The sequence below is a fragment of the Eucyclogobius newberryi genome, unplaced genomic scaffold (assembly GCF_026437365.1).
Source record: "Eucyclogobius newberryi isolate DKJ021-1_F unplaced genomic scaffold, fEucNew1.0.hap1 SCAF_22, whole genome shotgun sequence".
Classification (NCBI taxonomy): Eukaryota; Metazoa; Chordata; class Actinopteri; order Gobiiformes; family Gobiidae; genus Eucyclogobius; species Eucyclogobius newberryi.
Window position 1 is genome coordinate 27,487,413 of NW_027315857.1, and position 25,633 is coordinate 27,513,045.

Sequence of the window (25,633 nt, forward strand, 5' to 3'; positions counted from 1 at the left end):
TTTAGACCTGGTTTAGACCTGGTTTAGACCTGGTTTAGACTTGGTTTAGACCTGGTTTAGACCTGGTTTAGACCTGGTTTAGACCTGGTTTAGTCTTGGTTTAGACCTGGTTTAGACCTGGTTTAGACTTGGTTTAGACTTGGTTTAGACCTGGTTTAGACTTGGTTTAGACCTGGTTTAGACCTGGTTTAGACCTGGTTTAGACCTGGTTTAGACCTGGTTTAGACTTGGTTTAGACTTGGTTTAGACCTGGTTTAGACCTGGTTTAGACCTGGTTTAGACCTGGTTTAGACCTGGTTTAGACCTGGTTTAGACCTGGTTTAGACCTGGTTTAGACTTGGTTTAGACCTGGTTTAGACCTGGTTTAGACCTGGTTTAGACCTGGTTTAGACCTGGTTTAGACCTGGTTTAGACTTGGTTTAGACTTGGTTTAGACCTGGTTTAGACCTGGTTTAGACCTGGTTTAGACCTGGTTTAGACCTGGTTTAGACTTGGTTTAGACCTGGTTTAGACCTGGTTTAGACCTGGTTTAGACCTGGTTTAGACCTGGTTTAGACCTGGTTTAGACTTGGTTTAGACCTGGTTTAGACCTGGTTTAGACCTGGTTTAGACCTGGTTTAGACTTGGTTTAGACCTGGTTTAGACCTGGTTTAGACCTGGTTTAGACCTGGTTTAGACCTGGTTTAGACCTGGTTTAGACTTGGTTTAGACCTGGTTTAGACCTGGTTTAGACCTGGTTTAGACCTGGTTTAGACCTGGTTTAGACCTGGTTTAGACCTGGTTTAGACCTGGTTTAGACTTGGTTTAGACTTGGTTTAGACCTGGTTTAGACCTGGTTTAGACCTGGTTTAGACCTGGTTTAGACCTGGTTTAGACCTGGTTTAGACTTGGTTTAGACCTGGTTTAGACCTGGTTTAGTCCTGGTTTAGACCTGGTTTAGACCTGGTTTAGACCTGGTTTAGACCTGGTTTAGACCTGGTTTAGACTTGGTTTAGACCTGGTTTAGACCTGGTTTAGACCTGGTTTAGACCTGGTTTAGACCTGGTTTAGACCTGGTTTAGACTTGGTTTAGACCTGGTTTAGACCTGGTTTAGACCTGGTTTAGACCTGGTTTAGACCTGGTTTAGACTTGGTTTAGATCTGGTTTAGACCTGGTTTAGACTTGGTTTAGTCCTGGTTTAGACCTGGTTTAGACCTGGTTTAGACCTGGTTTAGACCTGGTTTAGACCTGGTTTAGACTTGGTTTAGACCTGGTTTAGACCTGGTTTAGACCTGGTTTAGACCTGGGTTAGACCTGGTTTAGACCTGGTTTAGACCTGGTTTAGACTTGGTTTAGACTTGGTTTAGACCTGGTTTAGACCTGGTTTAGACCTGGTTTAGACCTGGTTTAGACCTGGTTTAGACATGGTTTAGACCTGGTTTAGACCTGGTTTAGACTTGGTTTAGACCTGGTTTAGACCTGGTTTAGACCTGGTTTAGACCTGGTTTAGACTTGGTTTAGACCTGGTTTAGACTTGGTTTAGACCTGGTTTAGACTTGGTTTAGACTTGGTTTAGACCTGGTTTAGACCTGGTTTAGACCTGGTTTAGACTTGGTTTAGACTTGGTTTAGACCTGGTTTAGACCTGGTTTAGACCTGGTTTAGACCTGGTTTAGACCTGGTTTAGACCTGGTTTAGACCTGGTTTAGACCTGGTTTAGACCTGGTTTAGACTTGGTTTAGACCTGGTTTAGACCTGGTTTAGACTTGGTTTAGACCTGGTTTAGACCTGGTTTAGTCCTGGTTTAGACCTGGTTTAGACCTGGTTTAGACCTGGTTTAGACCTGGTTTAGACTTGGTTTAGTCCTGGTTTAGACCTGGTTTAGACCTGGTTTAGACCTGGTTTAGACCTGGTTTAGACTTGGTTTAGTCCTGGTTTAGACCTGGTTTAGACCTGGTTTAGACCTGGTTTAGACCTGGTTTAGACCTGGTTTAGACCTGGTTTAGACCTGGTTTAGACCTGGTTTAGACCTGGTTTAGACCTGGTTTAGACCTGGTTTAGACCTGGTTTAGACCTGGTTTAGACTTGGTTTAGACCTGGTTTAGACCTGGTTTAGACCTGGTTTAGACCTGGTTTAGACCTGGTTTAGACTTGGTTTAGATCTGGTTTAGACCTGGTTTAGACCTGGTTTAGACTTGGTTTAGATCTGGTTTAGACCTGGTTTAGACTTGGTTTAGACCTGGTTTAGACCTGGTTTAGACCTGGTTTAGACTTGGTTTAGACCTGGTTTAGACCTGGTTTAGACCTGGTTTAGACCTGGTTTAGACCTGGTTTAGACCTGGTTTAGACCTGGTTTAGACTTGGTTTAGACCTGGTTTAGACTTGGTTTAGATCTGGTTTAGACCTGGTTTAGACCTGGTTTAGACCTGGTTTAGACCTGGTTTAGACCTGGTTTAGACTTGGTTTAGACCTGGTTTAGACCTGGTTTAGACCTGGTTTAGACCTGGTTTAGACCTGGTTTAGATCTGGTTTAGACCTGGTTTAGACCTGGTTTAGACCTGGTTTAGACCTGGTTTAGACCTGGTTTAGACTTGGTTTAGACCTGGTTTAGACCTGGTTTAGACCTGGTTTAGACCTGGTTTAGACCTGGTTTAGACCTGGTTTAGACCTGGTTTAGACCTGGTTTAGACCTGGTTTAGTCCTGGTTTAGTCCTGGTTTAGACTTGGTTTAGACCTGGTTTAGACCTGGTTTAGACCTGGTTTAGACCTGGTTTAGTCCTGGTTTAGACCTGGTTTAGACCTGGTTTATCCTCTTGTGTTTCAGTGGATTACGCTCGTCCCGTCATAATTCTTGGTCCAACCAAAGACAGGATCAATGACGACCTTTTGTCTGAGTTTCCCGACAAGTTCGGCTCCTGCGTCCCACGTAAGTCCAGACCCAGACCCAGACCCAGACCCGGTCCAGACCCAGACCCTGACCCGGTCCAGACCCAGACCCAGACCCGGTCCAGACCCAGACCCAGACCCAGACCAGGTCCAGACCCGGTCCAGACCCAGACCTGCTACTGTTCTTGTTTCACTTCCTGTCGTCCTTTTATGGCAGACACGACTCGGCCAAGGCGGGACTACGAGATCGATGGGCGGGACTACCACTTTGTGTCGTCACGGGAACAAATGGAGCGAGACATCCAATCACATCGCTTCATCGAGGCGGGACAATACAACAGTCACCTGTACGGAACCAGCGTGCAGAGCGTCAGGATGGTCGCCGAGCAGGTGAGACCAGAACCAGAACCAGAACCAGAACCAGAGCGTCAGGATGGTCGCCGAGCAGGTGAGACCAGAACCAGAACCAGAACCAGAACCAGAGCGTCAGGATTGTCGCCGAGCAGGTGAGACCAGAACCAGAACCAGAACCAGAACCAGAGCGTCAGGATGGTCGCCGAGCAGGTGAGACCAGAACCAGAACCAGAACCAGAACCAGAGCGTCAGGATTGTCGCCGAGCAGGTGAGACCAGAACCAGAACCAGAACCAGAACCAGAGCGTCAGGATGGTCGCCGAGCAGGTGAGACCAGAACCAGAACCAGAACCAGAGCGTCAGGATGGTCGCCGAGCAGGTGAGACCAGAACCAGAACCAGAACCAGAGCGTCAGGATGGTCGCCAAGCAGGTGAGACCAGAACCAGAACCAGAACCAGAACCAGAGCGTCAGGATTGTCGCCGAGCAGGTGAGACCAGAACCAGAACCAGAACCAGAACCAGAGCGTCAGGATGGTCGCCGAGCAGGTGAGACCAGAACCAGAACCAGAACCAGAACCAGAGCGTCAGGATGGTCGCCGAGCAGGTGAGACCAGGTTTGGACCAGGACCAGGACCGGGTTCAGACTAAAAGAACCCTCCAGACCCAGTTCTAGTTCCAGGTTCTGTGTTCCAGGGGAAGCACTGCATCCTGGACGTGTCGGCGAACGCTGTGAGGCGTCTGCAGGCGGCGCAGCTCCACCCCATCGCCATCTTCATCCGACCACGCTCGCTCGAGAACATCCTGTACGCAGAACCAGAACCAGCCTGTGGAACCATAGAACCAGACTGTAAAACCATAGAACCAGCCTGTGGAACCATAGAACCAGACTGTGGAACCAAAAAACCAGACTGTGGAACCATAGAACCAGACTGTGGAACCATAGAACCAGACTGTGGAACCATAGAACCAGACTGTAAAACCATAGAACCAGCCTGTGGAACCATAGAACCAGACTGTGGAACCAAAAAACCAGACTGTGGAACCATAGAACCAGACTGTGGAACCATAGAACCAGACTGTGGAACCATAGAACCAGCCTGTAGAACCATAGAACCAGACTGTGGAACCATAGAACCAGACTGTAGAACTATAGAACCAGACTGTAGAACCATAGAACCAGCCTGTGGAACCATAAAACCAGCCTGTAGAACCATAGAACCAGACTGTGGAACCAAAAAACCAGCCTGTAGAACCATAGAACCAGACTGTGGAACCATAGAACCAGCCTGTGGAACCATAAAACCAGACTGTAGAACCATAGAACCAGACTGTAGAACCATAGAACCAGACGGTGGAACCATAGAACCAGACTGTGGAACCATAAAACCAGACTGTGGAACCATGGAACCAGCCTGTAGAACCAGAACCAAACTGTAGAACCATAGAACCAGACTGTAGAACCAGACTGTGGAACAATAGAACCAGACTGTGGAACCATAGAACTAGACTGTAGAACCATAGAACCAGACTGTGGAACCATAGAACCAGAATGTGGAACCATAAAACCAGACTGTGGAACCATGGAACCAGCCTGTAGAACCAGAACCAGACTGTAGAACCATAGAACCAGTCTGTGGAACCATAGAACCAGACTATAGAACCATAGAACCAGCCTGTAGAACCATAGAACCAGACTGTGGAACCATAGAACTAGACTGTGGAACCATAAAACCAGACTGTAGAACCATAGAACCAGACTGTGGAACCATAGAACCAGACTGTAAAACCATAGAACCAGCCTGTGGAACCATAGAACCAGACTGTGGAACCATAAAACCAGCCTGTAGAACCATAGAACCAGACTGTGGAACCATAGAACCAGCCTGTAGAACCATAGAACCAGATTGTGGAACCATAGAACCAGCCTGTGGAACCATAAAACCAGACTGTAGAACCATAGAACCAGACTGTGGAACCATAGAACCAGACTGTAGAACCATAGAACCAGACTGTAGAACCATAGAACCAGCCTGTGGAACCATAAAACCAGCCTGTAGAACCATAGAACCAGACTGTGGAACCATAGAACCAGCCTGTGGAACCATAAAACCAGACTGTAGAACCATAGAACCAGACTGTGGAACCATAGAACCAGACTGTAGAACCATAGAACCAGACTGTAGAACCATAGAACCAGCCTGTGGAACCATAAAACCAGACTGTAGAACCATAGAACCAGACTGTGGAACCATAGAACCAGACTGTAGAACCATAGAACCAGACTGTAGAACCATAGAACCAGACTGTAGAACCATAGAACCAGACGGTGGAACCATAGAACCAGACTGTGGAACCATAAAACCAGACTGTGGAACCATAGAACCAGACTGTGGAACCATAAAACCAGACTGTGGAACCATGGAACCAGCCTGTAGAACCAGAACCAGACTGTAGAACCATAGAACCAGACTGTAGAACCATAGAACCAGACGGTGGAACCATAGAACCAGACTGTGGAACCATAAAACCAGACTGTGGAACCATAGAACCAGACTGTGGAACCATAAAACCAGACTGTGGAACCATGGAACCAGCCTGTAGAACCAGAACCAGACTGTAGAACCATAGAACCAGACTGTAGAACCAGACTGTGGAACAATAGAACCAGACTGTGGAACCATAGAACTAGACTGTAGAACCATAGAACCAGACTGTGTAACCATAGAACCAGACTGTAGAACCATAGAACCAGCCTGTGGAACCATATAACCAGACTGTGGAACCATAGAACCAGAATGTGGAACCATAAAACCAGACTGTGGAACCATGGAACCAGCCTGTAGAACCAGAACCAGACTGTAGAACCATAGAACCAGTCTGTGGAACCATAGAACCAGACTATAGAACCATAGAACCAGCCTGTAGAACCATAGAACCAGCCTGTAGAACCATATAACCAGACTGTGGAACCATAGAACCAGACTGTGGAACCATAGAACTAGACTGTAGAACCATAGAACCAGACTGTGGAACCATAGAACCAGCCTGTGGAACCATAGAACCAGAATGTGGAACCATAAAACCAGACTGTGGAACCATGGAACCAGCCTGTGGAACCATAGAACCAGACTGTAGAACCATAGAACCAGACTGTGGAACCATAGAACCAGACTGTGGAACCATAGAACCAGCCTGTCGAACCATAGAACCAGACTGTGGAACCATAGAACCACTGACCCTTGTGTTTTCTGCAGAGACTTGAACAAACGTTTGTCTGAGGAACAAGCTCGAAAAGCTCTGGACCGAGCGCTCAAGCTGGAGCAGGACTTTCTCCAGTGCTTCACCGGTGAGTGGCTTTAGAGCGGCTTTAGTCCTGCTTTAGAGCGGCTTTAGTCCTGCTTTAGAGCGGCTTTAGTCCTGCTTTAGAGCGGCTTTAGTCCTGCTTTAGAGCGGCTTTAGTCCTGCTTTAGAGCGGCTTTAGTCCTGCTTTAGTCCTGCTTTAGTCCTGCTTTAGTCCTGCTTTAGTCCTGCTTTAGTCCTGCTTTAGTCCTGCTTTAGTCCTGCTTTAGACCTGCTTTAGTCCTGCTTTAGTCCTGCTTTAGTCCTGCTTTAGACCTGCTTTAGAGCGGCTTTAGTCCTGCTTTAGAGCGGCTTTAGTCCTGCTTTAGAGCGGCTTTAGTCCTGCTTTAGAGCGGCTTTAGTCCTGCTTTAGAGCGGCTTTAGTCCTGCTTTAGTCCTGCTTTAGTCCTGCTTTAGTCCTGCTTTAGACCTGCTTTAGACCTGCTTTAGTCCTGCTTTAGTCCTGCTTTAGAGCGGCTTTAGTCCTGCTTTAGTCCTGCTTTAGTCCTGCTTTAGTCCTGCTTTAGTCCTGCTTTAGTCCTGCTTTAGTCCTGCTTTAGACCTGCTTTAGTCCTGCTTTAGTCCTGCTTTAGACCTGCTTTAGTCCTGCTTTAGTCCTGCTTTAGTCCTGCTTTAGACCTGCTTTAGTCCTGCTTTAGAGCGGCTTTAGTCCTGCTTTAGTCCTGCTTTAGAGCGGCTTTAGTCCTGCTTTAGACCTGCTTTAGAGCGGCTTTAGTCCTGCTTTAGAGCGGCTTTAGTCCTGCTTTAGAGCGGCTTTAGTCCTGCTTTAGAGCGGCTTTAGTCCTGCTTTAGAGCGGCTTTAGTCCTGCTTTAGAGCGGCTTTAGTCCTGCTTTAGAGCGGCTTTAGTCCTGCTTTAGAGCGGCTTTAGTCCTGCTTTAGAGCGGCTTTAGTCCTGCTTTAGAGCGGCTTTAGTCCTGCTTTAGAGCGGCTTTAGTCCTGCTTTAGAGCGGCTTTAGTCCTGCTTTAGTCCTGCTTTAGTCCTGCTTTAGTCCTGCTTTAGTCCTGCTTTAGTCCTGCTTTAGACCTGCTTTAGTCCTGCTTTAGTCCTGCTTTAGTCCTGCTTTAGACCTGCTTTAGAGCGGCTTTAGTCCTGCTTTAGAGCGGCTTTAGTCCTGCTTTAGAGCGGCTTTAGTCCTGCTTTAGTCCTGCTTTAGTCCTGCTTTAGACCTGCTTTAGTCCTGCTTTAGTCCTGCTTTAGACCTGCTTTAGTCCTGCTTTAGAGCGGCTTTAGTCCTGCTTTAGACCTGCTTTAGAGCGGCTTTAGTCCTGCTTTAGAGCGGCTTTAGTCCTGCTTTAGTCCTGCTTTAGTCCTGCTTTAGTCCTGCTTTAGTCCTGCTTTAGTCCTGCTTTAGTCCTGCTTTAGTCCTGCTTTAGTCCTGCTTTAGACCTGCTTTAGTCCTGCTTTAGTCCTGCTTTAGTCCTGCTTTAGACCTGCTTTAGAGCGGCTTTAGTCCTGCTTTAGAGCGGCTTTAGTCCTGCTTTAGAGCGGCTTTAGTCCTGCTTTAGAGCGGCTTTAGTCCTGCTTTAGAGCGGCTTTAGTCCTGCTTTAGAGCGGCTTTAGTCCTGCTTTAGAGCGGCTTTAGTCCTGCTTTAGAGCGGCTTTAGTCCTGCTTTAGAGCGGCTTTAGTCCTGCTTTAGAGCGGCTTTAGTCCTGCTTTAGTCCTGCTTTAGTCCTGCTTTAGTCCTGCTTTAGTCCTGCTTTAGTCCTGCTTTAGTCCTGTTTTAGTCCTGCTTTAGTCCTGCTTTAGTCCTGCTTTAGTCCTGCTTTAGTCCTGCTTTAGACCTGCTTTAGTCCTGCTTTAGTCCTGCTTTAGTCCTGCTTTAGACCTGCTTTAGAGCGGCTTTAGTCCTGCTTTAGAGCGGCTTTAGTCCTGCTTTAGAGCGGCTTTAGTCCTGCTTTAGAGCGGCTTTAGTCCTGCTTTAGAGCGGCTTTAGTCCTGCTTTAGAGCGGCTTTAGTCCTGCTTTAGAGCGGCTTTAGTCCTGCTTTAGTCCTGCTTTAGTCCTGCTTTAGTCCTGCTTTAGACCTGCTTTAGACCTGCTTTAGTCCTGCTTTAGTCCTGCTTTAGAGCGGCTTTAGTCCTGCTTTAGTCCTGCTTTAGTCCTGCTTTAGTCCTGCTTTAGTCCTGCTTTAGACCTGCTTTAGTCCTGCTTTAGTCCTGCTTTAGACCTGCTTTAGTCCTGCTTTAGTCCTGCTTTAGTCCTGCTTTAGTCCTGCTTTAGTCCTGCTTTAGACCTGCTTTAGACCTGCTTTAGTCCTGCTTTAGTCCTGCTTTAGAGCGGCTTTAGTCCTGCTTTAGTCCTGCTTTAGTCCTGCTTTAGTCCTGCTTTAGTCCTGCTTTAGACCTGCTTTAGTCCTGCTTTAGTCCTGCTTTAGACCTGCTTTAGTCCTGCTTTAGTCCTGCTTTAGTCCTGCTTTAGACCTGCTTTAGTCCTGCTTTAGACCTGCTTTAGAGCGGCTTTAGTCCTGCTTTAGACCTGCTTTAGAGCGGCTTTAGCCCAGCTTTAGAGCGGCTTTAGAGCGGCTTTAACCCGGTGTTCTCCTCTCTCCTCAGCGGTGGTGGGCGGGGACACTTTCGAGGAGGTGTACCACCACGTGAAGGTGGTGATCGAGGAGCAGAGCGGGCCCTACATCTGGGTCCCACAGCGAGAGCGCCTCTAACCCTCCAGGAGAGCCACGTTTCCTCTGCTTCTGTTTGGCTCCTGAAGTCTGTGGGCTGGGCCAAGAGGAAAAACACTTCCTGTTTACTTTGGCTTCAGCCACGCCCCTCACACACGCCCGCTTTAGCCACGCCCCTCACACACACTGAAATGACTAAAGGTCGTTGTGTGACTCGACCTCAGGAGGATTTAGGACAGATTCATGAAGAAAACAGAATCAGTGGAAACTAAAGTGCCCCGCCCTGCCCCGCCCTCTCTAGGCCACGCCCCCTGGACTCTACAACCTCCACTCTTTATTTATTCTTGATTTTTGGATGTATTGAGTGTGTGTGTGTGTGTGTGTGTGTGTACAGGCTTGTGTGTGTGTGTGTGTGTGTGTGTGTGTGTGTGTGTGTGTACAGGCTTGTGTGTGTGTGTGTGTGTGTGTGTGTGTGTACAGGCTTGTGTGTGTGTGTGTGTGTGTGTGTGTGTACAGGCTTGTGTGTGTGTGTGTGTGTGTGTGTGTACAGGCTTGTGTGTGTGTGTGTGTGTGTGTGTGTGTACAGGCTTGTGTGTGTGTGTGTGTGTGTGTGTGTGTGTACAGGCTTGTGTGTGTGTGTGTGTGTGTGTGTACAGGCTTGTGTGTGTGTGTGTGTGTGTGTGTGTGTGTGTGTACAGGCTTGTGTGTGTGTGTGTGTGTGTGTACAGGCTTGTGTGTGTACATAGTTAAACGATGGGGCTCAACACACAAGTCGTTTCAGGGCTTCAATAGAGAAATTATTATAATAAATGAATATATATCTATATCTATGATGAATAATGGACTACAAATCCCACTTCCCCCACACGCTGAAGGACTACACCTCCCATGATCCTCCACTGTCGCTCACAAATCCCACAAGAACCTTTTTAACGCTGCGCGAAAGGACTACAAATCCCATGATGCATCTGGTCAGGAAGCGTTTCACACACTCTGAACCTGGACTACAAATGCTCCTGGTGGACTACAACTCCCAGAACCATCCGGAAACACTCAAGGACCAAGCCACAACTGTGCAGCGGCGGAACCAAGTACAAGGGTCAAAGTACGGAACATTTCTGAGGTATTTGTACTGCACTGTAGTCGAATATACTGCAGATACTTTTACTTTCTACTGCGCAGTACACGTCCTGCAGGGGGCGCAGTACACGTCCTGCAGGGGGCGCAGTACACGTCCTGCAGGGGGCGCAGTACACGTCCTGCAGGGGGCGCAGTACACGTCCTGCAGGGGGCGCGTCCTGCAGGGACATGATACTTTTACCTCAGTACTTTCTGGACGTGATACTGTTGTACTTGTACTTCCAGCGCTGCACATGTTCCACTCGTGTGAAGGAAAAACACTTCAAAAAATCCAAAATAATGTGACTTTTGTCCATTTGTGCCAGTTCTTGTTTGAGTGGACAGTTCCCGTGAGGACAGAACCAGGGACTGTCCTCCAGCTCCGTGTCACTAAGGGCTCCATAGAACGTTTTAAAGGACAAGAGCGTCTGTGTTTGGACAAATCCCACTGTGCCCCTACCATGGCCACGCCCACATAACTCCACCCCCATGAGACTCCGCCCCTCACATGACTCCAGCCCCCATGAGACTCCGCCCCTCACAGGACTCCACCCCCATGAGACTCCGCCCCTCACATGACTCCAGCCCCCATGAGACTCCGCCCCCCATGAGACTCCGCCCCTCACATGACTCCACCCCCCCATGAGACTCCGCCCCTCACATGACTCCACCCCCCCATGAGACTCCTCCCCTCACATGACTCCTCCCCTCACATGACTCCAGCCCCCATGAGACTCCGCCCCTCACATGACTCCACCCCCCTTGAGACTCCGCCCCTCACATGACTCCAGCCCCCATGAGACTCCGCCCCTCACATGACTCCAGCCCCCATGAGACTCCGCCCCTCACATGACTCCAGCCCCCATGAGACTCCGCCCCTCACATGACTCCAGCCCCCATGAGACTCCGCCCCTCACATGACTCCAGCCCCCATGAGACTCCGCCCCTCACATGACTCCAGCCCCCATGAGACTCCGCCCCTCACATGACTCCACCCCCCTTGAGACTCCGCCCCTCACAGGACTCCGCCCCCAGCACTCTGCATTTTAAATAACGATTGTTGACGTAGTGGGTTTATTTGAATAGTTTCATATCAGACGAAGTCACGACGGCGTCTTTTTTATCCTCGTCCTTCCGTTTGGGAAAAGGCGCCGCTGCTAGCTAACGCGATGCTAGCTAGCGCACCGCTGAGCGCCCTCGGACGACGTTTCGCCGCGTCACGGTTTTTAAACAATATTTTGTGTTTGTTCAGAACGTTTACCACAAAATAAAATGTTCTTCTCATAAACGAGTGGGAGTTTTCCTTTTCCTGTGGGCGGAGCTACAGAGCCCGCAGTGCATCATGGGTACTCTGGGGGATTATGATCATAAACACAATGTTCAATACGTCATGTTTTATTGACAAAACTTCTCAAACAGGAAGTGGAAATAAACCAAACAAAATAAAAGTGCTTCAGATGATGAAGGAATCAACAAACAAACAAACAACAAACAAACAAACAACAAACAACAAACAAACAAAGTCCCTATGAACACGCCCCCTCTCCTGTGATTGGTCGGCTCCTCTCCTGTGATTGGTCGGCTCCTCTCCTGTGATTGGTCGGCTCCTCTCCTGTGATTGGTCGGCTCCTCTCCTGTGATTGGTCGGCTCCTCTCCTGTGATTGGTCAGCTCCTCTCCAGGTGGACACAGGTGAGCTGCAGAGGCGGAGTCACTTTAGTCACAAAGTCTCTGTCGCCTCGAATCATTCGCCTCAAATCTGAAAACACAATTCAAATACATTAAAAACATTCAAGTGCCAATCAGAGAACAGCAGCAGGACACAAGGCCCGCCCCCTGGGGAAATGACTCCGCCTCCTTTGGGACGCTTCCAAAGCAGTATAAAGCTCTAAAGACACACCTCAGAGTGTATAAAGCTCTAAAGACACACCTCAGAGTGTTATAAAGCTCTAAAGACACACCTCAGAGTGTATAAAGCTCTAAAGACACACCTCAGAGTGTTATAAAGCTCTAAAGACACACCTCAGAGTGTATAAAGCTCTAAAGACACACCTCAGAGTGTATAAAGCTCTAAAGACACACCTCAGTGTATAAAGCTCTAAAGACACACCTCAGAGTGTATAAAGCTCTAAAGACACACCTCAGAGTGTATAAAGCTCTAAAGACACACCTCAGAGTGTATAAAGCTCTAAAGACACACCTCAGAGTGTATAAAGCTCTAAAGACACACCTCAGAGTGTATAAAGCTCTAAAGACACACCTCAGAGTGTATAAAGCTCTAAAGACACACCTCAGAGTGTATAAAGCTCTAAAGACACACCTCAGAGTGTATAAAGCTCTAAAGACACACCTCAGAGTGTATAAAGCTCTAAAGACATCATGTCCCTGAAGGAGCGACTGGACTGTGCCTCATAGAGACTATTTCTCTTCTGAATGTGACGTTTATTCACCTCAATTATGTCCAAAAGAACGTAACAAACTGAATCCACAAAGACACAAGAGGACATAAGACCATCGTTACACACAATGACACAAACACAACTAAACAAAGATGGAAGAATAAGTCTGGACTTATTTATTTAAAGTGATAAACACATTAAAATATTGAGTCTCTTTACGATGGTCCAACATAAAGAATTAAAATCAATGGTCACATGACAGATCCAGTGACTCTGGGTCAGACAGAGGGGTCAGACAGAGGGGTCAGACAGAGGGGTCAGACAGAGGGGTCAGTCAGAGGGGTCAGACAGGGCTGTGTCTGGTCTCTCCTCATGTTACAGTCGATGGAACTGAACATAAAATGTTCTGCTGCAGATAAACCACATATTTACAGACTTAATGTGATGCATTTCCTTAAAACAAAAGTGTTCAGTGACAAACTGCAGGTCAGTGAAGTGAATCCCTCTCTCTGGCCCCCTCTGACCTCTGACCTGAGTGAAGCCCTCTCTCTGGCGCCCCCTCTGACCTCTGACCTGAGTGAAACCCTCTCTCTGGCGCCCTCTGACCTCTGACCTGAGTGAGAAAAATGACACTTTCTTTACCATAAAAAGACCCTAAAAGACTGACCTGGTCCTCGCAGCGAGCGCTGGCGGCGACAGGTCAGAGACACAGAGCCAATCAGAGCGTCCTGAGCCAAACACAGGAGGAAACTGACCACTGGGTCCAGGTCCAGGTTCTGGTCAGGACCGGTCTGGATCAGAGAGAACCAGACTTAGTGACAGACACAACGCTGAGAGAGGCGCAGAGATGGGGGCGGAGACTCACTACAGACAGGCTCCTCCCCCAGGGTTGCACCTGGACATGACCTTTTACCCTGAGGGCCCGCTGAAGCCCCGCCCACTGTTCATCGTCCAATCGCAGCAGAGTCTGGACCAGAGGATTGTAGAAGCAGACGTGAGCCTCCGCCGAGCCGTCCTCCAGCACCGCCCTGAAGGACACGCCCCCCAGGTGAGGACACAGATGAATCCATAGAAAAAGTAAATAAAGAGATACTGACTTGGCTTTAGCCTGAAACACGGCGGACGAGGAACTGCACTGAAGACCAGAGCAAGACTGCAACACACAGACCTGGTTTAGTCCTGGTTTAGTCCTGGTTTAGTCCTGTTTTAGTCCTGGCTTAGACCTGGTTTAGACCTGGTTTAGTCCTGGTTTAGTCCTGGTTTAGTCCTGGTTTAGACCTGGTTTAGTCCTGGTTTAGTCCTGTTTTAGTCCTGGCTTAGTCCTGGCTTAGTCCTGGCTTAGTCCTGGTTTAGACCTGGTTTAGACCTGGTTTAGACCTGGTTTAGTCCTGGTTTAGTCCTGTTTTAGTCCTGGCTTAGACCTGGCTTAGTCCTGTTTTAGTCCTGGCTTAGACCTGGTTTAGTCCTGGTTTAGTCCTGTTTTAGTCCTGGCTTAGTCCTGGCTTAGTCCTGTTTTAGTCCTGGCTTAGACCTGGCTTAGTCCTGTTTTAGTCCTGGCTTAGACCTGGTTTAGACCTGGTTTAGTCCTGGTTTAGTCCTGTTTTAGTCCTGGCTTAGTCCTGGCTTAGTCCTGGCTTAGTCCTGGTTTAGACCTGGTTTAGACCTGGTTTAGTCCTGGTTTAGTCCTGGTTTAGTCCTGGTTTAGTCCTGGTTTAGTCTTGTTTTAGTCTTGTTTTAGTCTTGTTTTAGTCTTGTTTTAGTCTTGTTTTAGTCCTGGTTTAGTCCTGGTTTAGTCCTGGTTTAGTCCTGGTTTAGACCTGGTTTAGAGTCTTGTTTTAGTCCTGGTTTAGTCCTGGTTTAGTCCTGGTTTAGTCCTGGTTTAGACCTGGTTTAGACCTGGTTTAGTCCTGGTTTAGACCTGGTTTAGTCCTGGTTTAGTCCTGGTTTAGTCCTGGTTTAGACCTGGTTTAGTCCTGGTTTAGTCCTGGTTTAGACCTGGTTTAGACCTGGTTTAGACCTGGTTTAGTCCTGGTTTAGTCCTGGTTTAGACCTGGTTTAGTCCTGGTTTAGTCCTGGTTTAGACCTGGTTTAGTCCTGGTTTAGACCTGGTTTAGTCCTGGTTTAGTCCTGGTTTAGACCTGGTTTAGTCCTGGTTTAGTCCTGGTTTAGTCCTGGTTTAGTCCTGGTTTAGTCCTGGTTTAGACCTGGTTTAGTCCTGGTTTAGTCCTGGTTTAGACCTGGTTTAGTCCTGGTTTAGACCTGGTTTAGTCCTGGTTTAGTCCTGGTTTAGTCCTGGTTTAGTCCTGGTTTAGTCCTGGTTTAGACCTGGTTTAGTCCTGGTTTAGTCCTGGTTTAGTCCTGGTTTAGTCCTGGTTTAGTCCTGGTTTAGTCCTGGTTTAGTCCTGGTTTAGTCCTGGTTTAGACCTGGTTTAGTCCTGGTTTAGTCCTGGTTTAGACCTGGTTTAGACCTGGTTTAGTCCTGGTTTAGACCTGGTTTAGTCCTGGTTTAGTCCTGGTTTAGTCCTGGTTTAGACCTGGTTTAGTCCTGGTTTAGTCCTGGTTTAGACCTGGTTTAGACCTGGTTTAGACCTGGTTTAGTCCTGGTTTAGTCCTGGTTTAGACCTGGTTTAGTCCTGGTTTAGTCCTGGTTTAGACCTGGTTTAGTCCTGGTTTAGACCTGGTTTAGTCCTGGTTTAGTCCTGGTTTAGACCTGGTTTAGTCCTGGTTTAGTCCTGGTTTAGTCCTGGTTTAGTCCTGGTTTAGTCCTGGTTTAGACCTGGTTTAGTCCTGGTTTAGTCCTGGTTTAGACCTGGTTTAGTCCTGGTTTAGACCTGGTTTAGTCCTGGTTTAGTCCTGGTTTAGTCCTGGTTTAGTCCTGGTTTAGTCCTGGTTTAGACCTGGTTTAGTCCTGGTTTAGTCCTGGTTTAGACCTGGTTTAGTCCTGGTTTAGACCTGGTTTAGTCCTGGTTTACCCTGGTGAAGACTCGGTCGCACTTGGAGCAGCTCCACTGAAGTTGAAGGAACAGAACACAGACCAGATGACCTTTGACCCGGGCCACACTGACCCCACCCCCTTCATCCCACTGGCCCAGCAGCATCATGGGAAATGGAGGCGGAGCAGGAGCAGAACTACAAACCAGAGCGGCGGACATTTTAGAATTCAAACGCAGCTTTAACTTGTTTTATTAAAGTTTTGGATTAAACTTAAAAAATTAAACACAGAGATTTTAAAAGGATTAAAAATGACCTTTGTCCAACATCGACGACCGAGACACAAGAGACGGGAACTGAGCAGCAGTAAACGGAGCCAGACCTGTCACACACGTTTAGCACACCTTTAGCACACGTTTACCTCACCTTTAGCACACCTTTAGCACACGTTTACCTCACCTTTAGCACACCTTTAGCACACGTTTACCTCACCTTTAGCACACGTTTACCTCACCTTTAGCACACCTTTAGCACACGTTTACCTCACCTTTAGCACACGTTTAGCACACGTTTACCTCACCTTTAGCACACGTTTACCTCACCTTTAGCACACGTTTAGCACACGTTTACCTCACCTTTAGCACACGTTTACCTCACCTTTAGCACACGTTTAGCACACGTTTACCTCACCTTTAGCACACGTTTAGCACACGTTTACCTCACCTTTAGCACACGTTTACCTCACCTTTAGCACACCTTTAGCACACGTTTACCTCACCTTTAGCACACGTTTAGCACACGTTTACCTCACCTTTAGCACACGTTTACCTCACCTTTAGCACACGTTTACCTCACCTTTAGCACACCTTTAGCACACGTTTACCTCACCTTTAGCACACCTTTAGCACACGTTTACCTCACCTTTAGCACACCTTTAGCACACGTTTACCTCACCTTTAGCACACCTTTAGCACACGTTTACCTCACCTTTAGCACACGTTTACCTCACCTTTAGCACACGTTTACCTCACCTTTAGCACACGTTTACCTCACCTTTAGCACACCTTTAGCACACGTTTACCTCACCTTTAGCACACGTTTAGCACACGTTTACCTCACCTTTAGCACACGTTTACCTCACCTTTAGCACACCTTTAGCACACGTTTACCTCACCTTTAGCACACGTTTAGCACACGTTTACCTCACCTTTAGCACACGTTTACCTCACCTTTAGCACACGTTTACCTCACCTTTAGCACACCTTTAGCACACGTTTACCTCACCTTTAGCACACCTTTAGCACACGTTTACCTCACCTTTAGCACACCTTTAGCACACGTTTACCTCACCTTTAGCACACGTTTACCTCACCTTTAGCACACGTTTACCTCACCTTTAGCACACGTTTACCTCACCTTTAGCACACGTTTACCTCACCTTTAGCACACCTTTAGCACACGTTTACCTCACCTTTAGCACACGTTTACCTCACCTTTAGCACACCTTTAGCACACGTTTACCTCACCTTTAGCACACGTTTACCTCACCTTTAGCACACGTTTACCTCACCTTTAGCACACGTTTACCTCACCTTTAGCACACGTTTACCTCACCTTTAGCACACGTTTACCTCACCTTTAGCACACGTTTACCTCACCTTTAGCACACGTTTACCTCACGTTTACCTCACCTTTAGCACACGTTTACTTCACCTTTAGCACACGTTTACCTCACGTTTACCTCACCTTTAGCACACGTTTACCTCACCTTTAGCACACGTTTACCTCACCTTTAGCACACGTTTACCTCACCTTTAGCACACGTTTACCTCACGTTTACCTCACCTTTAGCACACGTTTACCTCACGTTTACCTCACCTTTAGCACACGTTTACCTCACCTTTAGCACACGTTTACCTCACCTTTAGCACACGTTTACCTCACCTTTAGCACACGTTTACCTCACCTTTAGCACACGTTTACCTTACGTTAAGCACACGTTTACCTGACGTTTAGCACAAGTTTAGCACACCTTTACCTTACGTTTAGCACACGTTTACCTCACGTTTAGCACACCTTTAGCACGCGTTTAGCACACCTTTAGCACACGTTTAGCACACATTTAGCACACGTTTACCTCACGTTTAGCTCACCTTTAGCACACGTTTACCTCACGTTTAGCGTACCTTTAGCACACGTTTACCTCACGTTTAGCGCACGTTTAGCACACGTTTACGTGTGGCCATAAACAGTAAACAGCTGTTGCTAACGTGCTATACTAGCGTTGTGTTGCTAACGTGCTTTGCTAGCTTTGTGTTGCTAACGTGCTTTGCTAGCGTTGTGTTGCTAACGTGCTTTGCTAGCTTTGTGCTAGCATTGTGTTGCTAACGTGCTTTGCTAGCTTTGTGTTGCTAACGTGCTTTGCTAGCTTTGTGTTGCTAACGTGCTTTGCTAGCTTTGTGTTGCTAACGTGCTTTGCTAGCGTTGTGTTGCTAACGTGCTTTGCTAGCTTTGTGTTGCTAACGTGCTGTGCTAGCTCTGTGTTGCTAACGTGCTTTGCTAGCTCTGTGTTGCTAACGTGCTTTGCTAGCTCTGTGTTGCTAACGTGCTTTGCTAGCTCTGTGTTGCTAACGTGCTTTGCTAGCTCTGTGTTGCTAAGGCTCCACATAGTCGTTAGCATCAGTGGAAACACGAGTCAGAGTTTGAGACAAATCTGTAAAACTCGTTTACAATGATTTAAAACGATAGTTACAAAGTTTAAAGGAGCAGGACACGCCCAGAGCCTGTGACCTCTGACCTCACCAGGATGTACACGCCCAGAGCCTGTGACCTCTGACCTCACCAGGATGTACACGCCCAGAGCCTGTGACCTCTGACCTCACCAGGATGTACACGCCCAGAGCCTGTGACCTCTGACCTCACCAGGATGTACACGCCCAGAGCCTGTGACCTCTGACCTCACCAGGATGTACACGCCCAGAGCCTGTGACCTCTGACCTCACCAGGATGTACACGCCCAGAGCCTGTGACCCCGTGACCTCTGACCTGACCAGGATGTACACGCCCAGAGCCTGTGACCCCGTGACCTCACCAGGATGTACCTGTGACCTCTGACCTCACCAGGATGTACACGCCCAGAGCCTGTGACCTCTGACCTCACCAGGATGTACACGCCCAGAGCCTGTGACCTCTGACCTCACCAGGATGTACACGCCCAGAGCCTGTGACCTCTGACCTCACCAGGATGTACACGCCCAGAGCCTGTGACCTCTGACCTCACCAGGATGTACACGCCCAGAGCCTGTGACCCCGTGACCTCTGACCTCACCAGGATGTACACGCCCAGAGCCTGTGACCCCGTGACCTCACCAGGATGTACCTGTGACCTCTGACCTCACCAGGATATACACGCCCAGAGCCTGTGACCTCTGACCTCACCAGGATGTACACGCCCAGAGCCTGTGACCCCGTGACCTCTGACCTCACCAGGATGTACACGCCCAGAGCCTGTGACCCCGTGACCTCTGACCTCACCAGGATGTACACGCCCAGAGCCTGTGACCCCGTGACCTCTGACCTCACCAGGATGTACACGCCCAGAGCCTGTGACCCCGTGACCTCTGACCTCACCAGGATGTACACGCCCAGAGCCTGTGACCCCGTGACCTCTGACCTCACCAGGATGTACACGCCCAGAGCCTGTAACCTCTGACCTCACCTGGAGACCTTCCTCTGCACTCGGCTGAAGCTCAGAGTGTTGCCAGGCAACAGGCCTGGGCTAAACGGGGCGTGGCTCTGCTCCAGATACACCTGCAGGCTCCGCCCACTAAGGTCACACACCGTCAGGCGCGTACCTGTAAAGAGGGAGGGCATCTGACACAGGGGGAGGGGCATCTGACACAGGGGGAGGGGCATCTGACACAGGGGGAGGGGCATCTGACACAGGGGGAGGGGCATCTGACACAGGGGGAGGGGCATCTGACACAGGGGGAGGGGCATCTGACACACAGGGGGAGGGGCATCTGACACAGGGGGAGGGGCATCTGACACACAGGGGGAGGGGCATCTGACACACAGGGGGAGGGGCATCTGACACAGGGGGAGGGGCATCTGACACACAGGGGGAGGGGCATCTGACACAGGGGGAGGGGCATCTGACACACAGGGGGAGGGGCATCTGACACAGGGGGAGGGGCATCTGACACACAGGGGGAGGGGCATCTGACACACAGGGGGAGGGGCATCTGACACACAGGGGGAGGGGCATCTGACACAGGGGGAGGGGCATCTGACACACAGGGGGAGGGGCATCTGACACACGGGGGGAGGGGCATCTGACACACGGGGGGAGGGGCATCTGACACAGGGGGAGGGGCATCTGACACAGGGGGAGGGGCATCTGACACACAGGGGGAGGGGCATCTGACACACAGGGGGAGGGGCATCTGACACAGGGGGAGGGGCATCTGACACACAGGGGGAGGGGCATCTGACACACAGGGGGAGGGGCATCTGACACACGGGGGGAGGGGCATCTGACACAGGGGGAGGGGCATCTGACACACAGGGGGAGGGGCATCTGACACACAGGGGGAGGGGCATCTGACACAGGGGGAGGGGCATCTGACACACAGGGGGAGGGGCATCTGACACACAGGGGGAGGGGCATCTGACACACGGGGGGAGGGGCATCTGACACACAGGGGGAGGGGCATCTGACACACAGGGGGAGGGGCATCTGACACACAGGGGGAGGGGCATCTGACCTGTGAGTGCTGAGTCTTGGTTTCTGTCTGTGACTCCGACTCGGTCCAGAACCAGAGCACGAAAACTGACCAGATCTGACCTGAAACAGAACCAAGACTGAACCAGGACTCTGCACATGCTCAGTTAGAGCTTCTCTGCACATGCTCAGTTAGAGCGTCTCTTCTGCACATGCTCAGTAAGAGCTTCTCCTCTGCACATGCTCAGTTAGAGCTTCTCTTCTGCACATGCTCAGTTAGAGCTTCTCTGCACATGCTCAGTTAGAGCGTCTCCTCTGCACATGCTCAGTTAGAGCGTCTCTTCTGCACATGCTCAGTTAGAGCTTCTCTGCACATGCTCAGTTAGAGCGTCTCTTCTGCACATGCTCAGTAAGAGCTTCTCCTCTGCACATGCTCAGTTAGAGCTTCTCTTCTGCACATGCTCAGTTAGAGCTTCTCTGCACATGCTCAGTTAGAGCGTCTCCTCTGCACATGCTCAGTTAGAGCGTCTCTTCTGCACATGCTCAGTTAGAGCGTCTCCTCTGCACATGCTCAGTTAGAGCTTCTCCTCTGCACATGCTCAGTTAGAGCGTCTCTTCTGCACATGCTCAGTTAGAGCGTCTCCTCTGCACATGCTCAGTTAGAGCGTCTCCTCTGCACATGCTCAGTTAGAGCGTCTCTTCTGCACATGCTCAGTTAGAGCGTCTCCTCTGCACATGCTCAGTTAGAGCGTCTCTTCTGCACATGCTCAGTTAGAGCGTCTCCTCTGCACATGCTCAGTTAGAGCGTCTCCTCTGCACATGCTCAGTTAGAGCGTCTCCTCTGCAAATGCTCAGTAAGAGCTTCTCCTCTGCACATGCTCAGTTAGAGCGTCTCCTCTGCACATGCTCAGTTAGAGCGTCTCCTCTGCACATGCTCAGTTAGAGCGTCTCCTCTGCACATGCTCAGTTAGAGCGTCTCTTCTGCACATGCTCAGTTAGAGCGTCTCTTCTGCACATGCTCAGTTAGAGCTTCTCCTCTGCACATGCTCAGTTAGAGCGTCTCTTCTGCACATGCTCAGTTAGAGCGTCTCCTCTGCACATGCTCAGTTAGAGCGTCTCCTCTGCACATGCTCAGTTAGAGCGTCTCTTCTGCACATGCTCAGTAAGAGCTTCTCCTCTGCACATGCTCAGTTAGAGCTTCTCCTCTGCACATGCTCAGTTAGAGCTTATCTGCACATGCTCAGTTAGAGCGTCTCTTCTGCACATGCTCAGTTAGAGCTTCTCTGCACATGCTCAGTTAGAGCGTCTCTTCTGCACATGCTCAGTTAGAGCGTCTCTTCTGCACATGCTCAGTTAGAGCGTCTCTTCTGCACATGCTCAGTTAGAGCGTCTCTTCTGCACATGCTCAGTTAGAGCGTCTCTTCTGCACATGCTCAGTTAGAGCTTCTCCTCTGCACATGCTCAGTTAGAGCTTCTCCTCTGCACATGCTCAGTTAGAGCTTCTCCTCTGCACATGCTCAGTTAGAGCTTCTCCTCTGCACATGCTCAGTTAGAGCTTCTCTTCTGCACATGCTCAGTTAGAGCTTCTCCTCTGCACATGCTCAGTTAGAGCTTCTCCTCTGCACATGCTCAGTTAGAGCTTCTCCTCTGCACATGCTCAGTTAGAGCTTCTCTTCTGCACATGCTCAGTTAGAGCTTCTCCTCTGCACATGCTCAGTTAGAGCTTCTCCTCTGCACATGCTCAGTTAGAGCTTCTCTGCACATGCTCAGTTAGAGCGTCTCTTCTGCACATGCTCAGTTAGAGCGTCTCTTCTGCACATGCTCAGTTAGAGCGTCTCTTCTGCACATGCTCAGTTAGAGCTTCTCTTCTGCACATGCTCAGTTAGAGCTTCTCCTCTGCACATGCTCAGTTAGAGCTTCTCCTCTGCACATGCTCAGTTAGAGCTTCTCCTCTGCACATGCTCAGTTAGAGCTTCTCCTCTGCACATGCTCAGTTAGAGCTTCTCTTCTGCACATGCTCAGTTAGAGCTTTTCTTCTGCACATGCTCAGTTAGAGCTTCTCCTCTGCACATGCTCAGTTAGAGCTTCTCCTCTGCACATGCTCAGTTAGAGCTTCTCCTCTGCACATGCTCAGTTAGAGCTTCTCTTCTGCACATGCTCAGTTAGAGCTTCTCCTCTGCACATGCTCAGTTAGAGCTTCTCCTCTGCACATGCTCAGTTAGAGCTTCTCTTCTGCACATGCTCAGTTAGAGCTTCTCCTCTGCACATGCTCAGTTAGAGCTTCTCCTCTGCACATGCTCAGTTAGAGCTTCTCCTCTGCACATGCTCAGTTAGAGCTTCTCCTCTGCACATGCTCAGTTAGAGCTTATCTGCACATGCTCAGTTAGAGCGTCTCTTCTGCACATGCTCAGTTAGAGCTTCTCTGCACATGCTCAGTTAGAGCGTCTCTTCTGCACATGCTCAGTTAGAGCTTCTCCTCTGCACATGCTCAGTTAGAGCTTCTCTTCTGCACATGCTCAGTTAGAGCTTCTCCTCTGCACATGCTCAGTTAGACTTTTACCTGGAGCCGATGATGTCGTTCAAACGGCTGAGGTCACGTGACTCTGGAGCCTCGGCCTGTGGGCGGGGCACCGTGTGAATCCTCCAATCAGAGTGCACCTGCAGGGCGGCGTCGGCGTGAAGCTCCACCCCTGCCTGCGCGTTGACAGCACAGCCAATCAGAGCGCTCGGGTCCTGTTGATTATGATGTCATATTAAACACAATAAACCTGCTTCTGCCCCGTGTGTGACCCGTGTGTGACCCGTGTGTGACCCGTGTGTGACCCGTGTGTGACCCGTGTGTGTGACCCGTGTGTGACCCGTGTGTGTGACCCGTGTGTGTGACCCGTGTGTGACCCGTGTGTGACCCGTGTGTGACCCGTGTGTGACCCGTGTGTGACCCGTGTGTGTGACCCGTGTGTGACCCGTGTGTGACCCGTGTGTGACCCGTGTGTGTGACCCGTGTGTGACCCGTGTGTGTGACCCGTGTGTGACCCGTGTGTGTGACCCGTGTGTGTGACCCGTGTGTGACCCGTGTGTGACCCGTGTGTGACCCGTGTGTGACCCGTGTGTGACCCGTGTGTGTGACCCGTGTGTGTGACCCGTGTGTGACCCGTGTGTGACCCGTGTGTGACCCGTGTGTGACCCGTGTGTGTGACCCGTGTGTGACCCGTGTGTGTGACCCGTGTGTGTGACCCGTGTGTGACCCGTGTGTGACCCGTGTGTGTGACCCGTGTGTGTGACCTCAGACTGACCTCTGTGTCTGGACACACTAGTCTGTAGTAGCGTCGTTCCTGCAGCAGAGGGAACCAGCGAGAGCAGCGTCCAGAGAAGGACAAACTCAGCCTCTGGAAACAGAGCTACAGGAGTTAAAGGAGCTACAGGAGTTAAAGGAGCTACAGGAGTTAAAGGAGCTACAGGAGCTACAGGAGTTAAAGGAGCTACAGGAGTTAAAGGAGCTACAGGAGTTAAAGGAGCTACAGGAGCTACAGGAGTTACAGGAGCTACAGGAGTTAAAGGAGCTACAGGAGCTAAAGGAGCTACAGGAGTTAAAGGAGCTACAGGAGCTACAGGAGTTAAAGGAGCTACAGGAGCTAAAGGAGCTACAAGAGTTAAAGGAGCTACAGGAGTTAAAGGAGCTACAGGAGTTAAAGGAGCTACAGGAGTTAAAGGAGCTACAGGAGCTAAAGGAGCTACAGGAGTTAAAGGAGCTACAGGAGTTAAAGGAGCTACAGGAGCTACAGGAGTTAAAGGAGCTACAGGAGTTAAAGGAGCTACAGGAGTTAAAGGAGCTACAGGAGCTACAGGAGCTAAAGGAGCTACAGGAGTTAAAGGAGCTACAGGAGTTAAAGGAGCTACAGGAGCTACAGGAGCTAAAGGAGCTACAGGAGTTAAAGGAGCTACAGGAGTTAAAGGAGCTACAGGAGTTAAAGGAGCTACAGGAGTTAAAGGAGCTACAGGAGTTAAAGGAGCTACAGGAGCTACAGGAGTTAAAGGAGCTACAGGAGTTAAAGGAGCTACAGGAGTTAAAGGAGCTACAGGAGTTAAAGGAGCTACAGGAGCTACAGGAGCTAAAGGAGCTACAGGAGTTAAAGGAGCTACAGGAGTTAAAGGAGCTACAGGAGTTAAAGGAGCTAAAGGAGCTACAGGAGTTAAAGGAGCTACAGGAGTTAAAGGAGCTACAGGAGTTAAAGGAGCTACAGGAGTTAAAGGAGCTACAGGAGCTACAGGAGCTACAGGAGTTAAAGGAGCTACAGGAGTTAAAGGAGCTACAGGAGTTAAAGGAGCTACAGGAGCTACAGGAGCTAAAGGAGCTACAGGAGTTAAAGGAGCTACAGGAGTTAAAGGAGCTACAGGAGTTAAAGGAGCTACAGGAGTTAAAGGAGCTACAGGAGCTACAGGAGCTAAAGGAGCTACAGGAGCTACAGGAGCTACAGGAGCTAAAGGAGCTACAGGAGTTAAAGGAGCTACAGGAGCTACAGGAGTTAAAGGAGCTACAGGAGTTAAAGGAGCTACAGGAGCTACAGGAGTTAAAGGAGCTACAGGAGTTAAAGGAGCTACAGGAGTTAAAGGAGCTACAGGAGTTAAAGGAGCTACAGGAGTTAAAGGAGCTACAGGAGCTACAGGAGCTACAGGAGTTAAAGGAGCTACAGGAGTTAAAGGAGCTACAGGAGCTACAGGAGCTAAAGGAGCTACAGGAGCTACAGGAGCTAAAGGAGCTACAGGAGCTACAGGAGCTAAAGGAGCTACAGGAGTTAAAGGAGCTACAGGAGCTACAGGAGCTACAGGAGCTAAAGGAGCTACAGGAGCTACAGGAGCTACAGGAGTTAAAGGAGCTACAGGAGTTAAAGGAGCTACAGGAGCTACAGGAGCTAAAGGAGCTACAGGAGCTACAGGAGCTAAAGGAGCTACAGGAGCTAAAGGAGCTACAGGAGTTAAAGGAGCTACAGGAGCTACAGGAGTTAACGGAGCTACAGGAGTTAAAGGAGCTACAGGAGTTAAAGGAGCTACAGGAGTTAAAGGAGCTACAGGAGCTACAGGAGTTAAAGGAGCTACAGGAGTTAAAGGAGCTACAGGAGTTAAAGGAGCTACAGGAGTTAAAGGAGCTACAGGAGCTACAGGAGCTACAGGAGTTAAAGGAGCTACAGGAGTTAAAGGAGCTACAGGAGCTACAGAAGTTAAAGGAGCTACAGGAGTTAAAGGAGCTACAGGAGTTAAAGGAGCTA

At 49.4% G+C, this 25,633-nt stretch overlaps 2 protein-coding genes across 2 annotated transcripts in view; one reads left to right on the forward strand and one right to left on the reverse strand.

Moving 5' to 3' along the window:
• The window catches only part of LOC140371394 (disks large homolog 4-like), a 43,142-nt gene extending 33,891 nt beyond the window's left edge, over positions 1 to 9,251 (forward strand). Inside the window, exons 13-17 of the mRNA XM_072458505.1 lie at positions 2,804 to 2,905; positions 3,083 to 3,255; positions 3,913 to 4,022; positions 6,474 to 6,565; positions 9,134 to 9,251. Coding sequence (XP_072314606.1) covers positions 2,804 to 2,905; positions 3,083 to 3,255; positions 3,913 to 4,022; positions 6,474 to 6,565; positions 9,134 to 9,240 — 584 coding nt within the window. The 3' untranslated portion in view covers positions 9,241 to 9,251. The remainder of the gene's footprint in view (positions 1 to 2,803; positions 2,906 to 3,082; positions 3,256 to 3,912; positions 4,023 to 6,473; positions 6,566 to 9,133) is intronic.
• A 2,569-nt stretch (positions 9,252 to 11,820) lies between these two features.
• ctc1 (CTS telomere maintenance complex component 1) overlaps positions 11,821 to 25,633 on the reverse strand; it is a 63,611-nt gene continuing 49,798 nt past the window's right edge. Inside the window, exons 16-25 of the mRNA XM_072458749.1 lie at positions 23,663 to 23,755; positions 22,930 to 23,102; positions 20,413 to 20,492; positions 19,365 to 19,500; positions 15,963 to 16,028; positions 15,688 to 15,844; positions 13,813 to 13,868; positions 13,581 to 13,743; positions 13,383 to 13,506; positions 11,821 to 12,075 (exon numbers count right to left, since the gene is read on the reverse strand). Of these exons, the coding sequence (XP_072314850.1) occupies positions 11,984 to 12,075; positions 13,383 to 13,506; positions 13,581 to 13,743; positions 13,813 to 13,868; positions 15,688 to 15,844; positions 15,963 to 16,028; positions 19,365 to 19,500; positions 20,413 to 20,492; positions 22,930 to 23,102; positions 23,663 to 23,755 (1,140 nt within the window). The 3' untranslated portion in view covers positions 11,821 to 11,983. The remainder of the gene's footprint in view (positions 12,076 to 13,382; positions 13,507 to 13,580; positions 13,744 to 13,812; positions 13,869 to 15,687; positions 15,845 to 15,962; positions 16,029 to 19,364; positions 19,501 to 20,412; positions 20,493 to 22,929; positions 23,103 to 23,662; positions 23,756 to 25,633) is intronic.